General features: G+C 45.2%; 1 protein-coding gene across 1 annotated transcript in view; it reads right to left on the bottom strand.

Moving 5' to 3' along the window:
* Positions 1 to 1,972: 1,972 nt before the first annotated feature.
* The window catches only part of CD164L2 (CD164 molecule like 2), a 60,291-nt gene continuing 43,868 nt past the window's right edge, over positions 1,973 to 18,395 (bottom strand). The window contains exon 6 of the mRNA XM_060257995.1: positions 1,973 to 3,274. Coding sequence (XP_060113978.1) covers positions 3,268 to 3,274 — 7 coding nt within the window. The 3' untranslated portion in view covers positions 1,973 to 3,267. The remainder of the gene's footprint in view (positions 3,275 to 18,395) is intronic.

Raw genomic sequence — 18,395 nt, 5'->3', positions numbered from 1 at the left:
CAGTATCAGAACTTCGTCTGCTTGAAGAATTCAAGCCGTTTGGGGCTCTCTTTTTTTCGTACCCAAATTAAGCTGAGAGAGATGCTTTGGAATAAATCATTTATTTTGCTGTAGCTTCATGTGTTCATGTGCGTTTTCTTTCCACAAAGAAAAAAATACTTGCAGGTACCAGAAGGTACTCATTGGTGGACCTATTCTGCATGTCTTTCCCCCACCCCTTAAAAGCCATCTATTTAAAGGATTTTCATGCTGCCTTTTCTTCCCAAACAGGGCCTACAGTTAAAATATAAAATTCAATTAAAACACATCTAGGCTCAAGGTCATTCACTGCATCCTTTAGCAGTGAGTTCCCCCTTCTAAGTTTATCCATGCCTGGTTAGCATTGCTTCTGCACTTACCTTTTGCTATGCCCCTTCTTTAAGTAAAGAAGGCATGGTATAATGTAATGAAAGGTACCTCTGAGCATATACAGAATGTGTTATTTATTTATTTTTTTTAAAAAAAATTTATTTATTTATTTTAAAAAAAGAGGATTTGGTTAGATTATTATTTTGGATGTTTTTTTTTTAAAGAGGAGCATGTTAAGGAGACCGAAGAAAGGGATTTGATTATATTAAAGGAATACAATCATATTAAAGGAAACTATCTTTATTTGATTGTAAGTTCATTATGAGACATTTTATGACAGTTTCCAGCCTCCACATAAAAATATGCAAGGTATTTGGCCAGGCCTGCTCTAGATGCCTAGTTTATAAAATGTATGTGCAGTGCATATAGGTTTGTAAAATTAAGGATGACCTGGTCAAAGTGGATACAGAGAACACTTTCTCCCTCTCAAAATAACAGAACACCCAGTTAAGTGAATGGGCCTGAGATTCATGGCAGATAAAAGAAAATACTGCTTCAAATAATACATCACTGTTTTGTGGAACTCACTGCTATAGGATGCAGTGAATGACCTTGAGCCTAGAATTGTTTTAACTGAATTTTATATTTTAACTGTAGGCCCTGTTTGGGAAGAAAAAGCAGCATAAAAATCTTTTAAACAGATGGCTTTTAAGGGGTGGGGGAAAGACATGCAGAATAGGTCCACCAATGAGTACTAACCACTGTAGTTGAATGGCAGCTCCATATTCAGAGGCAGTGACGCTGGATGTTATGGGGGCTGGGCAAGGAACAAGCCCCTTCCAGAAATGCCTGCCACACAATCCCCCCCACCACCATACTCAATAGTTCTACAACTCTGCTGAGGACTGCACTATTAATTTGGACCTCTTCTTATTTATTTTAATCTTTAATCAAAACTCTCGTATAATTATATAATCAGCAGCATCAGTCGTGTGTCTAACCACCAGCTTTAGTAGCATTCTTCTAGTTTTAAAACTACCATTTTACCATTCTTTAAATGCTGGGTTATAATTAGCTAATAATTGCTCTTTAATGATACAGTTTATATCCGACTAATGTGAATCATACTAATTTGCATTTCAGTCAATAAACTTTTTAACTATAATTGTTCTAGTCATCTATTTTCTTGCTATTTTAACCATTATGCAGCGGTGCGATGTTTATTTCTCCTTTTCTCTACCATGGTTATTCAATATTTCAAAATATTAATACATTCTTCAAAGACTGGAACAAAACTCTATCACTATTGATCTTGTATACAGGTCACTGAATTTCATAGATCTTCAGCCCAGTGGGGTTTGCCTGATGTTAGTAATTCCATACTTGGCAGTAGCCACAGACCATTACAAGCCCCCCACCCTTTGTAATTTTAGATTACAAAGCTGGAGGAAAGGACTGCATTGAGGTGGTCACTCAGCCTGTAGATGCTGTAGGATAAATATTAAAATATTTTTGTTCAAGGACCGTCAGGGTTACCACAATATTGCAGGAGATATTAGTGAAAGCTTGAAATTCTATACCTATAAACCCCGTCACCCCCAAGTGCACGCACCATTCAAAAACTAAAGCAAAAACCCACCAATATCTTTTTATTAGAGAGATCCTTCTGCGTCCGTCACTATTCCAGTCCAGAGGGACGACTCAAAGTCCAGAGTCTTGGCAAGATCCATTCTCAGCAGGCAGGCAGCTTCCAAGAAGACCGACGTGTGGAGGGTTTGGCATAACCAGCCAGCATCCCACCACAGTTTCCCTAACAGAAGCAAAGTCCAGCGTTCCTCTCCTCCCCGCTCTGAGAATGTATAACAGTCCCCTTATCAGCTCCTGTGCAACATCTCTCACACTAGGACTAAGCATTTACCCGGAGCTTCTGGACATGTTTATAAGACATTGATTATTTTAAAAGTGTCTTGGTCTTGTATTCCTCTACTTATAAACTAGAGCAGCTCCAGTTTCATTGGATATTTAACTTTTGGGGTAGGGTTCTATTTCTTCATTAGGGCGGGAAAGCCCCCCAACCTGTATTTTACTGACAGAACCAAGCTTGGAATACTGTGGATTAGGCATGGATCACATTATGCAGAGGGACAAAGCAAGAATAAATTAAAAGCTCAGAAAATCATGAGGGCCAGCAGCAGACACCTGCAAATGGGTTAAATTTAGCCATGCTTATTACATCGGGAGGGGAGAAGGCCTTCATATTTTAAAAACAAACTCAGTGTAGGAGGTATGATGAAAGTGTGTGTCCCTGCAGCTTCAAAGTAAAAATAATTAAACCAGGCCAGAGGGTTGCCAACCTCCATGTGGGGCCTGGAGGTCTCCTGCTTTTACAAGTGATCCACGATGATAGAAACCAGTTTCCCTGGAGAAAATGGCTGCTTTGGAGGGTGAACTCGAGGGCATTGTACCAATCTGAGGCTCCTCCCCTCCTCAAGCTGTGCCATCTCCAGGCTCCACCCCCAAATTCTCCAAGTATTTCCCAACCCAGAACTGGCAACCCAAGGTCATACAGAAGCATTTCTAATTGGTCAAAGAAGTTCTTACCCACACAGAGTGACATCTACCCAAAGACGAAGCAGATAGAAGTCCCTCCTGCCTTGAACTTGCTAGTGAAAGAGGTCTTATGTATGTTTTGTAACATTTCTGCAGCAAGTCGAAAGGGCCCTCACAACTAAACTGAGCTGTACCCATTATGGCAAAAGGTTGCCTAAATCTGCAGCAGATCTTCTGCTTCAAGCAGCTCCATCTGAAGGAAACAAGAGAGGATCATGGCTCCAAATATGGCCAGACAGGCGGCCTCTTCTCCATCTACTCCTCCCAGGCGAGAGAAACACATCAAGCCAGCTCCCTGAAGATCAGCCGTCAGATCCTATTGCAAAGGGAGAAAATGAGAGAAAAAAGGATAGCCAAGCAGAAAGCAAAATGGCTTCCCTACTGATGCCTAATATCTCCTGGTATTTTTCTCAGAATTGGTAAGTATGCCTAGAAAACAAGACAAATACGAATTGAGAGTAACTTGAGAACTGCTGGATACTAGAGGTTAAGATGTCTCCCAACATTTCTGGCAAAAAAATTTCCTTCAATTTAGACCAAAAATGGCTGCCACACCTCACTGAGCTCTAATATCTTTTGGTATTTTCTCAGAATCGGAAACTATTCCCAGAAAGTATTTCTGGTGAACAAGGAAGGTAAATACTTGTACATGAAATTTTCCATCAAAATTAGAAAAAATTAGATTTGTCAGTATCTCCTTTGCTTTGTTTTTAGTCGCTGTACAATACAAATGCAATAGGTGGCTCATGTGTCAAAAGCAGGGGGGGGGGTTGTAGCAGGAACTCCTTTGCATGATAGGCCACACACCCCTGATGTAGCCAATCCTCCTGGAGCTTACAGTGGGCCCTATAAACTCTTGAAGGACTGGCTACATCAGGGGTGTGTGGCCTAATATGCAAAGGAGTTCCTGCTACCCAAAAAGCCCTGGTCAAAAGTTATGTTACTCATTGCATATGAACAGAGTACTAGCCCAAGAATCACAGCAAGGTACATTTTTTTCAATTTGCGATCATCATGCAAATTGTCGTTTCTCCTCATTTTCTATACATTATTCTACCTGTTTTACTAGTATACATAACTGACTCTGGTTTGACTATCACAGAGGATAGTGTTATTAAATCCGGTCTGGGAAATTCCTGGAGATTTGGGAATCATGCCTGAGGGTGGTGCTTGGAGAGAGGAGGCAGCTCAGTGGGGATGTGATGCCACAGAGGTCCCTCTCTGAAGCTTCCGTTTTCTCCAGGGAATAATCTAGAGATAAATTGTAATTCTGGAAGGTTCGTTAGTCTGGGGCATTAAGGAGCCATACACAGCACTGAAGCCCCCTCCCTTCCCTGGCGCTTAAAAATCTTATTTGCTGACTCCTCATGCTTCTTTTGTTCAGTGCTTGCTTACACACTTCATTTTCAAATGTATCTTCATAGTCATGAGGCCCTTGGAAGATCACGATGGAGTTCTAACCTCTTCATGAAAGAAAATCAACTGCTGACATACAGATACACTTTTAGCTGCTGCAGCACAGGACGTGATGGATTTAACCACAACATAAGACCACTGGTGGGTCAAACCAAAAGCTGCCTTGAGTCCAGCATCCCGTTGTCTCACAACGGTGAGCCAGATGCCCATGAATGTGCATTAGCTGAGCACAGGGCCCAAAGCCTTCCCCAGCAACAGGTCCTGGAAGATATATTGCTGCTTCTGAACATGGAATTCCCATTTAGCCATCGTGTCCAAACTCCATCGATGCTCATCCTCTAATAACATGTCTAGTTGTTGTTGTTTTTTTAAAATAAGGACAGGATGAAATGGACAATTCATACATGACAGTGTACAAAATTCATATGAACACATAAACACATGAAACTGCTTTATACTGAATCAGATCCTTGGTCCATCAAAGTCACTATTGTCTCCTCAGACCGGCAGCAGCTCTCCAGGGTATCAGGCTGAGGTCTTTCACATCACCTCCTACTTGGCCCTTTTAACTGGAGTTGCTGGTGATTGAACCTGAGACCTTCTGCATGCCAAGCAGATGTTCTGACAGTGAGCCACAGCCCCTCCCCATATCAAGCAAATGACAAAACCCAGGAGAAGAAGAGCAACGGGTTCAAGAATACAACTCCATGAAAGACTCCCGGCACTTTTTAGAGCCAGTCATATGAGGTACTCAATGCTTCCTCTAAGCTGTGGAGTCTTGTGAGAAAAAATTCTACTTTGTGAGCTAATAGCATTAAAGGTGTGAACTACTGCATACATTAGTTTGCTCTGGGGTCATTTTTCATAAGACAAAAAATGTATGAACCAGAGGCTAAAAAAATGTGAGCTAGCTCACCTCACACTAACTCAGCTCAGAGAGAACACTGGAGGTACCCCTTGCATCTGCTAGTAGGATCAGCCAACCCCTCTGAGTATCAACACTGCAGTCATCTTGGCCCCTCTCCCTCAATAATAAAAGCATGCGCCAGGCTCTCCATTGCATCAGGTGTGACATAAAAACATGGCCTCTTGGGGGAATTTAAGACAAGCAAGAACTATGTTTAAAAACCTCTCATCACGGAGAGGGAAACCCCATGGAAGAGTGCCTGCTTTGTATACAGAAGGGGTCAGATTGGTCACCAGAATCTCTATAGGCAGGGATGGCAGTGAGAGAAGAAGAAGATATTGGATTTATATCCCGCCCTCCACTCTGAAGAGTCTCAGAGCGGCTCACAATCTCCTTTCCCTTCCTCCCCCTCCACAGACACCCTGTGAGGTAGATGAAGATACTGGATTTATATCCCACCCTCCACTCCAAAGAGTCTCAGAGCGGCTCACAATCTCCTTTCCCTTCCTCCCCCACAACAGACACCCTGTGAGGTAGATGGAGATATTGGATTTATATCCCACCCTCCACTCAGAAGAGTCTCAGAGCGGCTCACAATCTCCTTTCCCTTCCTCCCCCACAACAGACACCCTGTGAGGTAGATGGAGATATTGGATTTATATCCCACCCTCCACTCAGAAGAGTCTCAGAGTGGCTCACAATCTCCTTTACCTTCCTCCCTCACAACAGACACCCTGTGAGGTGGGTGGGGCTGGAGAGGGCTCTCACAGCAGCTGCCCTTTCAAGGACAACCTCTGCCAGGGCTATGGCTGATCCAAGGCCATGCTAGCAGGTACAAGTGGAGGAGTGGGGAATCAAACCCAGATAAGAGTCTGCACACTTAACCACTACACCAAACCGGCTCTCCGGCTGGTGTTGTGCCAGTCAGGGCAGACCACATAGCGCTAGGAGGCCAAGGAGAATACCGACAACACCACCAATCATCTAGGGCAGCTTTAACCTCACAGCTCCCACAATGTTCATCTCTGCTGCTCCACCACCGTGAGACGAACCAGAAGCCATACTCCAGCTGAAACCATCTCTCTTGTACCGTGTTCAGTTGGAGGCCACGTGGCATATAAATATTTCAGACTTAAGGAAAAAATCAGAAGAAATCAGTGGTCTAGTAGTCTAGTCTAGTAAGACTGAACTAAAATAGTTTGACTTTGTATAAGCCAGTCAGCTCTATCTACTCCTGCTCTGAACTGGATAGAGACTTTAACTACCCTCCATTGACTGGGTAAACATAGGCTTGACTCCTACTCTAGAAACAGACATCATAAATGTGCACTGGAATAGTTGGTCACAGAGCCACCCAGAGGGGTAGTGGTCTTGGACTTGGTTCTGAGTGGATCTCAAGACTTGGTGGGAAATGTAGAAGATGGGAATTGGGATTACAATTGGGGACAGTGATCACAATCCTATTAAGCTCAGCATTCGGCTCAGTGGAAAGTTACCCCTATATACCAAAAGGGTCATATTTTATTTCAAAAAAAGGAAACTTTGCAAAAATGAGGGGAGTAGTTAAAAGGAAGCTAAAAAGGAAACACAAGAGAGTCATATCCCTGGAACAGGTATGTCAAACGTGCCGCTTGCGGGTTGGAACTGGCCAGTCTTACCCATCCCACAAGCCTGAGGGAAAGCGGGCAAGAGAGTTGCTGGGGAGGAGGGCAGGCAAGCAGTTACATTCAGTGAGATGTTGTGTATGGTTGAAGCTGTCGAGAACTAGAAAAGAAATGGCTAAGGGCAGGGCTAAGAGGCTGAGGTAAAATAGTGGCGGTGGGGGGAATGGCAGTGAACCGTATGAACCCCAGAGAGCGCTGAGGTCAGCTGGAAAGAACCAGCTGAATATCCCTGGGCCGAGGGAGGCCAGATTGAAGTCCACCCGGGATCGGGCCTTCTCCATAGCGGCCTCCCTACTGTGGAACCAACTCCCGGAGGAGGTACGGGCCCTGCGATGTTTAGACCAATTCCGCAGGGCCTGTAAGACCCACCTCTTTAAAATAGCCTTCACTTGATACCGAGCCAAGAAAGTCCTGCTGGATATGTTTTATGTATTAGTCACTGGATTTTATGAAAGATCTTAATTATAGCACCATGATCTTAATTCTAATGTAATTTTAATGATTTTAAGGATGATTTTATAACTGAAATTGTATATGAATCTATAACTGGAATTTATAACTGAAATTATTGCATATGGTTTTATTGTACACTGTATTTACATGTTGTGAGCCGCCCTGAGCCTGCTTGCGGGGAGGGCTGGATACAAATAAAAAGTTATTATTATTATTATTATTATTATTATTATTATTATTATTATAGGTGTGGTGTTTTTTTCCCTCCTGCCTCCTCCAACCACAGCTCAGCAGGGATTGGCGAAGCCACTAAATTGGGGGGGGGGGCGGTGTCAGAGTTGAGTAGCTGGCACTGCTAACGCTGCACGAATTGGCTTTTTCAAATGGTAACCCGGGGGCTGGTGTGAGTGGGCATGCAAAATGGTGGTTTGCTGATGAAGGGACAGGGTCAGTGTGGAAGAGAGGGGGAGTGGGCCTCAAGTGGATTGGGAGTCAACTGGACTGTCTTGTGCGTGCCACTCTGAGGGGAAAGACCTGGCTTTGGAAGCAAGTGGAGGAGTGAAGGCGGAAAGGGGCACTGCTGTCACCCCTGCACGTCTGAACAGTCACAGAACTGGGAGGCAGGGTGAGTGTTGCTGTGTGTGGGGGATGGCAACCTCCCTTCTTCCCACCCTTCTCAGCCCATGAGATAAAAGGAGTCATGAGAGGACAAAACCACTCCCTGGAGGTTATAAAAGCCTCTCTGCCAGGCCTTCCTCTTAGCCTCATTGCTTCTGTGGGAAATGTAGGAGGGATGAGAACTGGGGATGGGGGAATCTGGGAGAGCCAGGTTCAGACTCTCTCTTCTCAGTCACCCAGGACCAGTCGCTCAGTCTGCCCCCACTTCACCGGATTGAGGATGGTGGTGGAGCGGGGAGTCTGATGTGACTCCTTGAGATCTTCAGAGGTAGGACAGGGGAAGGGAAGAAATAAAGAGCAAGAGATGGATTGTAGCCAGGGTTAGCAGTTGAAGCTGGCTGTGTGTGTGCAAAAAACCCACCTTACTTACTTGCAAGGATGATGATCGATGATGATGAGTCATCTCCTAAAAGTGCTATGTATAAACAAAAGGTAATTAATCTGTATGGAAATGTAAGATGCCCCCCCCGCCTTTATGGTACCCTTTGGGGTACTGCTAGAAATCAATTGCTTTTGCTTGTGCTTTGAATAAAAAACAATATTGTTAATTGGGTTTGCCTGTGTCCTTCATAAAGCTTATGTCTCTGGTACTCGGCACTACACATGGCCCAGCCCAACAAAGCAACATTTATGTCATATCCGGCGCTCAGAACAAATCAGCTCAATACCTCTAGAGCAGCAATGTCGAACTCAATTGTTATGAAGATCAGATCTGACATAAATGAGACTTTGTGGGGCGGGGCCATGCATGTCATAAAATGTAATGACAGATATAAACTTTGTGAAGGATACAGAGAAACAGAATTAAATATTGGGGAGGGACAGTGGCTCAGTGGTAGAGCATCTGCTTGGGAAGCAGAAGGTCCCAGGTTCAATCCCCGGCATCTCCAAAAAAGGGTCCAGGCAAATAGGTGTGAAAAGCCTCAGCTTGAGACCCTGGAGAGCCGCTGCCAGTCTGAGTAGACAATACTGACTTTGATGGACCCAAGGTCTGATTCAGTAGAAGGCAGCTTCATATGTAGGAGGGATTGTGGCTCAGAGGTAGAGCATCTGCTTGGGAAGCAGAAGGTCCCAGGTTCAATCCCTGGCATCTCCAAAAAAGGGTCCAGGCAAATAGGTGTGAAAAGCCTCAGCTTGAGACCTTGGAGAGCCGCTGCCAGTCTGAGTAGACAATACTGACTTTGATGGACCCAAGGTCTGATTCAGTAGAAGGCAGCTTCATATGTAGGAGGGATTGTGGCTCAGAGGTAGAGCATCTGCTTGGGAAGCAGAAGGTCCCAGGTTCAATCCCTGGCATCTCCAAAAAAGGGTCCAGGCAAATAGGTGTGAAAAACCTCAGCTGGAGACCCTGGAGAGCTGCTACCAGTCTGAGAAGACAATACTGACTTTGATGGACCAGGGGTCCGATTCAGTATAAGGCAGCTTCATTTGTTCATATATGACCACCAGTTCCAATATTGAGGGACGGTGGCTCAGTGGTAGAGCATCTGCTTGGGAAGCAGAAGGTCCCAGGTTCAATCCCCGGCATCTCCAACTAAAAAGGGTCCAGGCAAATAGGTGTGAAAAACCTCAGCTTGAGACCCTGGAGAGCCGCTACCAGTCTGAGAAGATAATATTGACTTTGATGGACCAAAGGTCTGATTCAGCATAAGGCAGCTTCATATGTTCATATATATATTACTTAAAATACAAGCATGCTTAAAACTCTTGTGATATTGTGTTTAAAATGGAAAGGTGGGGAATAGTAGGATTTGACAATTCAATTTAAAAAAATCAAGAAAAAGCACAAGGATCACAGCAGAGACTAAAAATATAAACTAAAAATACAAAATGCTCTGAGCATGGGGAAACATTAAATTGGTTGCAAGCTTCTCCCCCACTCCCTGGTTCTACTCAGATTGGGTGCAGCTTTCCAGGTTACAGTACTCAGTAGGCACCAGTTCTCAGGTCCATTCAGCAAAGACAAGCTGGCTCAGTCATCAGCCCTTTATTTGCAAGGAGACAACTCCAGGAAGCAACAGCTTCGACTGGCCATACAAATGCTGGAAAGTGAAACTACTTGAGCGCCACTCCATTGAAATACATTGCAGCACAGACACAGTTGCAAGGAAAACACAGAATGGATTTTCCATTAAGAAAATGGCAGTTTTTCTTCAGTGAGGGAGAGGACCAAAGCAGTTCACATCATTCTCCTGAACAAGAACCCTATGAGGCAGGCTAGGCTGGAAGTCTGTGACTGGTCCGAAATCACCAAGTCAGCTTCCACAGCAAGAACCTGGGTCTGGCAGATCCCACTCTGAAGTCCTAACTCCTGTGCCACAGTGGCTGTCATAGGGTGGCTGCTGCTGCTGAAGAGTAGTAAGCAGCCAGGTGTAGGGTAGCTAACCCCCAGATGGAGCCATCACTTTATCTGCCCCTCTGACTTCAGGTTTCCATCACCTTCCCTCTCCCTGCTGTCTCTACATAGGAAAAGGACAGTTTTTCTTCACAGTGTGGGGGAGACCAAAGCAGCTTACATCATTCTCCTCTCCCCCATTGGTCTGAACAACAACTCTGTGAGGCAGGCTAGTCTGGAAGTCTATGACTGGTCCAAAATCACCCAGTTAGCTTCCACAGCAAGAACCTGGGTCTGGCAGACTCTGCTCTGAAGCCCTAACTCATATGCCCTCCTCAAACTCCACCACAGAATCTCCAAGAATTTCCCACCAACCTAGAAAGGTACCACTAAAGGTGAGTGCCCCCCCACCAACGTTGCTGTCTTCCCACCCACCCATTCACTCCCCCACCTCAAGGATATCTTATCTCTGCCATCTGGGAGAGAGGAGCAGACTCAACCAATGGCACGCAAGTACTCTTAACTGATAGTTTGACAGGCCAAAGGCTTGTGCTGTACAGTCCCATTGAGCCCCAATGAATCAGGATGGCCAGAATTGCCACCAAGCCAGGAGAATTATTTATAATAGAAGATATCTGGAGCAGGAAACCAGCCAGAGAAGCAGTGGGCCCTTTGGACAACAAAGTAATAATGGGGTTGCTAAAGGAAGGCAATGAAGTGGGCAGGTCAATGAAGTGGGCAGGTCAATGAACTGCTCAATTAATTTTTTTGCTCCTTTGTTCACTGTGGAAAGTGTGGGGCATATACCATGTCACACAGACACTTTTTTCAGGAAGGGAATCTGAAGAACTAAGCCAAATTGATTTGATGAGAGATGAAGTTATAGAACTATTGCGGAAATTAAAAACTGCTAAGTCTCCAGGTCCTGATGGCATACACCTGAGAGTTCTTAGGGAACTCAAATCTGAGATTGTTGATCTACTACCCCATGTATGTAATCTGTCACTAACTTTAGCTGCTGTACTAGAAAACTGGAAAGTAGCAATTTTTAAAATGTCATTTAAAAAAAAAAAGGGACCAGAGGGGAACCAGGAAAGTACAGGTCCATCAGCCTAATGTCTGTCTCAGGCAACTTAGTAGAAACTGTAAAAAAATCAGAATTTTGAGGCACATAGAGGAACAAAGCTTGCTGAGGGGAAATCAGGATGGCTACTACAAAGGGAAGCCCTGCCTTATCAACCTTTTGGAGTTCTTGGAGAAAGTAAACAAACGTAGACAATGGTGACCTAGGAGACATTATATACTTGAATTTTCAAAAGGCTTTTGACAAGGTCACCAAAGACTCCTGAGTAAGTTTAGCAATTGTGGGATAAGAGGACAAGTTATCTTGTTTGTCTCTTTTTTTTGTTTTGTGTGTGAACATATGAAGTTGCCTTATACTGAATCAGACCCTCGGTCCATCAAAGTCAGTATTGTCTTCTCAGACTGGCAGTGGCTCTCCAGGGTCTCAAGCTGAGGATTTTCATGCCTACTTGCCTGGACCCTTTTTTTGGAGATGCCAGGGATTGAACCTGGGACCTTCTGCTTCCCAAGCAGATGCTCTACCACTGAGCCACCATCCCTCCCCAAGCATATGAACATATGAAGCTGCCTTATACTGAATCAGACCCTCGGTCCATCAAAGTCAGTGTTGTCTACTCAGACTGGCAGAGGCTCTCCAGGGTCTCAAGCTGAGGATTTTCACGCCTACCTGCCTGGACCCTTTTTTGGAGATGCCAGGGATTGAACCTGGGACCTTCTGCTTCCCAAGCAGATGCTCAGCCACTGAGGGCACCTAGCACTATTTATATGGTCACCAGAACTGATGATATTCATTTTGTTTGAGATTTTAGATATGTACTCTGTACTTTACTCTTATATTTGCCAATGTTTGGTATATGAAGATAGATATGTATATTTTGGTGTTGATTCTTTTAATAAAGCTGTATTGTATTTTAAAAAAAATGAGATAAATGACAGGAAGCAAAGAGTAGGAATCAACAGACAGTTCTCACAATGGAGATAAGTAAGCAGGGGGGACCTACAAGGATCAGTATTGAGACTGGTACTAGAAACTCAAAGGCATCAAATGAAGCTGATGGGCAGCAGCTTCAGGATGGACAAAAGGAAATACTTCTTTACACAGAAAGTAATTAAATGTGGACTTCACTCCCAAAGGATGCAGTGACAAACATAGGAATAAATAGCTTTAAAAGGGGATTAGACAGATTCATGGAGGATAGATTCATGGAGGATAGATAGGAGAGCCAGTATGGTGTAGTGGTTAAGTGTGCGGACTCTTATCTGGGAGAACCGGGTTTGATTCCCCACTCCTCCACTTGCACCTGCTAGCATGGCCTTGGGTCAGCCATAGCTCTGGCAGAGGCTGTCCTTGAAAGGGCAGCTGCTGTGAGAGCCCTCTCAGCCCCACCCACCTCACAGGGTGTCTGTTGTGAGGTAGGGAGATAAAGGAGATTGTGAGCCGCTCTGAGACTCTTCGGCGTGGAGGGCGGGATATAAATCCAATATCTTCATCTACCTCACAGGTGTCTGTTGTGGGGGAGGAAGGGAAAGGAGATTGTGAGCCGCTCTGAGACTCCTTGGAGTGGAGGGCGGGATATAAATCCAATATCTTCATCTACCTCACAGGGTGTCTGTTGTGGGGGAAGAAGGGAAAGGAGATTGTGAGCCGCTCTGAGACTCTTCGGAGTGGAGGGCGGGATATAAATCCAATATCTTCATCTACCTCACAGGGTGTCTGTTGTGGGGGAGGAAGGGAAAGGAGATTGTGAGCCGCTCTGAGACTCTTCGGAGTGGAGGGCGGGATATAAATCCAATATCTTCATCTACCTCACAGGGTGTCTGTTGTGGGGGAGGAAGGGAAAGGAGATTGTGAGCCGCTCTGAGACTCTTCGGAGTGGAGGGCGGGATATAAATCCAATATCTTCTTCTTCTTCTATCTATCAGTGTCTGCTACCCATGGTGACTGAGGGGAACCTCCACATTCAAAGGCACTAAACCTCTGAATCCCAGAGCCATGAGGCAACATCAGGAAAAGGTCTTGGCCTCCATGTAGGGTTGCCAAGTCCAATTCAAGAAATACGTGGGGACTTTGGGGGTGGAGCCAGGAGACATTAGGGGTGGAGCCAAGATCAAGGCTGTGACAAACATAATTGAACTCCAAAGGGAGTTCTGGCCATCACATTTAAAGGGACGGCACACCTTTTCAATTCCTTCCTTCCATAGGAAATAATGAAGGATAGGAGCACCTTCTTTTGGGGCTCATAAAATTGGACCCCCTGGTCCAATCTTTTTGAAACTTTGGGGATATTTTGGGAAGAGGCACTAGATGCTATAATGAAAATTTGGTGCCTCTACCCCAAAACACAGTCCCCCCAGAGCCCCAGATACCCACAGATCAATTCTCCATGATTTTCTATGGGAATAAATCTTCATAGGGAATAATGGAGTTCCCAGAAGACATTTCTCTCCCCTCCCCCCGCTTTCTGATGACCCTGAAGTAGGGGAAGGGTCTCCAAACCAGGGGATCCCCTGCCCCCACCTGGGGATTGGCAACCCTACCTCCATGCCTTGTGGTTTGCCCTCTAGTGAAAGTGGTTGGCCACTGTATGAGACAGGATGCTCGACCAGATGGATCACTGGCCTGATCCAGTAGGGCTCTTCTTATGTTCTTATGGATAGCCCAGGTTAGCCTGATTTTGTCAGATCTTAGAAGCTACGCAGGGTTGGCCCTGGTCAGTATTTGGGAGGGAGACTACGAAGAAATACCAGGGTCATGATGAAAAGGCAGGCAACAGCAAACCATCTCTGAATGCCTGTTCCTTGAAAACCCCATGGGATGGGCATAAGTCATCTGTAACTTTATGGCAAACAAAACAAAACCACCTTTACCCACGAGACAGAAAATGATTGCTTAATTGGCAGGGAAGATCAACAGATGGACTTGCCAACTGCTCCTTCACCACTCGCTCCCTGCCCGACTGCCGGTATAAAACTAAGAGCGGTATAATGCAGGGAATGAAGAAGGTGGAAAGGACGCTTGCTGACAATACACTGGGAAGGCATCCTTCCTTCAGGGTGTCTCTCCTGTTAAAAGCCGTTTTGAGTTTCCAGCTGCAGGATTAAGCCTATGTGGAAATCCCACCCTTAACATCTGGACAGGAATAGTTAGAAATTCTATGCAGACACAAATATTATACATGGTAAGCACTGGGGATGCTTAATATTTATGTGTTTCAATGGTTTCTCATGACTCCTGGATTACAGAAGAAGCCCAGTAGGCCTTTGGGCAAACCGCAAGTTTCAGCTTACTTAGGAAACTCCCCAAGTATGCAGAGAAATATGACTCCAAAGTCACCAAAAGATGACAACCCCCAAACAGTTTGATGAGAAGACTCCAGGAGGCGAAGCTCATTGAGAGCAGCTGAGCACGTTAAAATAAAAAAAAGAGGGGAGAAAAAAAAAATAAAGATGCTCAGCACCACGAACGCGGCTGCTAGACTACTGTCGGGGCTCCCAAAGTGGGAGCACATACAGCCGGGGCTGCGCGAACTGCACTGGCTGCCAGTTACATACCGGATTCGTTACAAAGTGCTGGTTATTACCTTTAAAGCCCTATATGGCCGAGGACCTGCCTACCTTAGGGACCGTCTTTCCCCATACGAACCCCAGAGAGTGCTGAGGTCAGCTGGGGTCAGCTGAGGTCAGCTGGGAAGAACTTGCTGAGTATCCCCGGGCCGAGAGAGGTAAAGCTTCAGAGTACCCGTGATTGTGATCGGGCTTTCTCTGTTATGGCTCCACGCCTACGGAACCAGCTTCCGGAGGATCTGCGGGCCCTGCGGGAATTGGAACAGTTCCGCAGGGCCTGCGAGACCACCCTGTTCCGATTGGCCTTCCCCGATTAAGGGAAACTGCTAGTGAAACCTATACAAGAGCACCAGTATATTAATTTTAATGATTTTATTGATTTTAGAGTTTTAGTAGAATCTTAATCAATGTGTTAATCAGCTATGTTCAAATACCTTGTAAAACTAATGTACTGATTATGTTGTCAGCCGCCCTGAGCCTGCTTCGGCGGGGAGGGCGGGATACAGATAAAAATTGAATTGAATCGAAAAGTTACAGAATCCTTGAGGGAGGAGATTTCTAAATGGTCCCCCTTACAGTGAGTCCTTGCGGGGCTTGCTGTTGTTACCGAAAGCCCATAGGAATTTTTCAACCCAAAATGGCACCCAATTGTCTGGGTCCATTTTCCTTCCGCCTGCTTCCCATACAGCCCAACCAGGCAAGACCAGCTATCCAGTTCTGGTCCTAGGCGGTGCCACCAAATCCTCCCTCCTCCAGGCCATGCCCAGAAAGATTCAGAACTTCTTTTCTGAGACATCTCGCTAAGGTAGTTCCGAGTCTGAGACTCCGTTCCTGCAAACAAGAAATCACTCAACAGCCTTGGCGAAATCAAAATCCCACAAGCTTTAATTAAGAAATCGAAAGCAGAAATCACAGGTCTTTGCTCCAAGCAGCACAGGAGAACCAGGCAGGCTCTCTCAAAACCATAAAAACCATGCAGCAAGAGGAGAGACACACAGCAAGCTCACACAGAATTCCTCAGCTGACGGGAGAAAAACACACACAACTTGATAGCACCCTCTTTCACATCATTCAAGGTGTATGCGCTTTTTGGGGTTTGGGCAGAAAGGGGATGGAAGAGATACAGGCAAAAGCTGCCACTGCCAAAGTCAGTACACACACACACACATAAAAATGTGAAGAGTTCAGTGCCTCCTTTCTCAAGGATGGTCTAAACCAATAATTATATTTTTTTTCCTCCTCTGAAGAGGTCTCCTAGCAGTTTACAGCGTTGCTCTGCCCTCCTCATTTTATCCCCACAACAGTCCTGAAAAGCACATCACCTAGAGCACTTCTGATTGGTAATTTGAAGAAGAAGAAGAAGATATTGGATTTATATCCCGCCCTCCACTCCGAAGAGTCTCAGAGCAGCTCACAATCTCCTTTCCCTTCCTCCCCCACAACAGACACCCTGTGAGGTAGATGGAGATATTGGATTTATATCCCGCCCTCCACTCCGAAGAGTCTCAGAGTGGCTCACAATCTCCTTTACCTTCCTCCCCCACAACAGACATCCTGTGAGGTAGGTGGGGCTGGAGAGGCCTCTCACAGCAGCTGCCCTTTCAAGGACAACCTCTGCCAGAGCTATGGCTGACCCAAGGCCATTCCAGCAGGTGCAAGTGGAGGAGTGGGGAATCAAACCCGGTTCTCCCAGATAAGAGTCCGCATATTAACCATTACACCAAACTGGCTCTCCCAGTCTCTCTCACCAAGCTGGGTCTGCCATATCCTAGGACAACACTAGCCCACTAACAAACTAGACTGAACACACACACAATCTGTGTACTGATTTTTCTTGATACACGCACTGAGTAATTCTCATGCTACATTCAACTCGTGTAGAGCTCAGAATGTGATCTGAACCTCACTTTTCTTTGTAAACTGAACGTTCACTGGTTCTCTTTCAACCAAATTATATAAATACATACAGGATGTATGTGTGTTCACTGTAACACGTGATCAGGGCAATTCTGATCACAAAAGTCAGAATAAAAATGTGCTAGTCTTTAAACTGCTGCAGGATTCCTATAGAATTATTCCTTTTGAGACTGGTTAGGGAGAGAGAGAGTGATTGGCCCAGTGTCACCCAACAAGCTTTGCTGCCCATGACAAAATTAGAGGTGCTGTGTTTGTGATTTTGAAAGGGAAAAAAAAACACATTCTTTTGGCCAGGGTTTTTGTTAACTTTCACCTTCCTGACCTGGATATAGGGTTGCCAAGTCCAATTCAAGAAATATCTGGGGACTTTGGGGGAGGAGCCAGGAGACTTTGGGGGTGGAGCCAAGATCAAGGCTGTGACAAGCATAATTGAACTCCAAAGGGAGTCCTGGCCATCACATTTAAACGGACGGCACACCTTTTCAATTCCTTCCTTCCATAGGAAATAATGAAGGATAGGGGCACCTTCTTTTGGGGCTCACAGAATTGGACCCCCTGGTCCAATCTTTTTGAAACTTGGGGAATATTTTGGGGAGAGGCACCAGATGCTGTACTGAAAATTTGGTGCATCTACCCCAAAAAACAGCCCCCCCCCAGAGCCCCAGATACGTGGATCAATTCTCCATGATTTTCTATGGGAATAAATCTCCATAGGGAATAACAGAGTTCCCAGCAGACATTTACCTCCCCTCCCCCCACTTTCTGACAACACCGAAGCGGGGGGAGGGCCTCCAAACCGGGGGATCCCCTGCCCCCACCTGGGAATTGGCAACCCTACCTGGATAGCCCAGGGTGGCCTGATTTTGTCAGCTCTCAGAAGCTAAACGGGGGTTATCTTGGTCGCTATTTGGATGGGAGATCACCAAGAAATACCAGGGTCACAATGCAGGGTCATGAACATCTCTTGCCTTGAAAACCCCACTAGGGGTTGCCATGTCAGCTGTGACTTGATTGCATAAAAGAAAAAAAAGCCACGAGCTTTTCATAATGCTCCCATTGATTTTCCTTGTTGCTTGTATAGCCTTCTAATTATTCCTTCCTGCCACTAAATACATGAAAATTGTTACCCTGCTGTTTTAACATGATGGTCTTTTTTCCCCTTGCCTGCCTTGGCTATTAGATTCTTTGTTTTAATAATTTCAAGGCTACGGGTTGGTCTTCTAAAACATTAACAATCCAGGGAGGGGGTGGTTTTGGTTTTTTACACTTTACTTTGTTTTCCGGGCCTGTTAAAAACCACCTTGAGAATGGAATAGGCAAGGTACAAGACAGAAAGACTTTTATAAATAACTTTCTATCCCACCTATCTTCTCTTGGCCCCTTTCGTCAGGAAGCATCAGAATTCTTGCTCCAAGAGTTT

This window comes from Heteronotia binoei, chromosome 17 (genome assembly GCF_032191835.1).
Source record: "Heteronotia binoei isolate CCM8104 ecotype False Entrance Well chromosome 17, APGP_CSIRO_Hbin_v1, whole genome shotgun sequence".
In the NCBI taxonomy this organism is placed as follows: domain Eukaryota; kingdom Metazoa; phylum Chordata; class Lepidosauria; order Squamata; family Gekkonidae; genus Heteronotia; species Heteronotia binoei.
The sequence above is the reverse complement of the archived record's forward strand: the minus strand, read 5'-3'. Positions and strand labels throughout refer to the sequence as shown.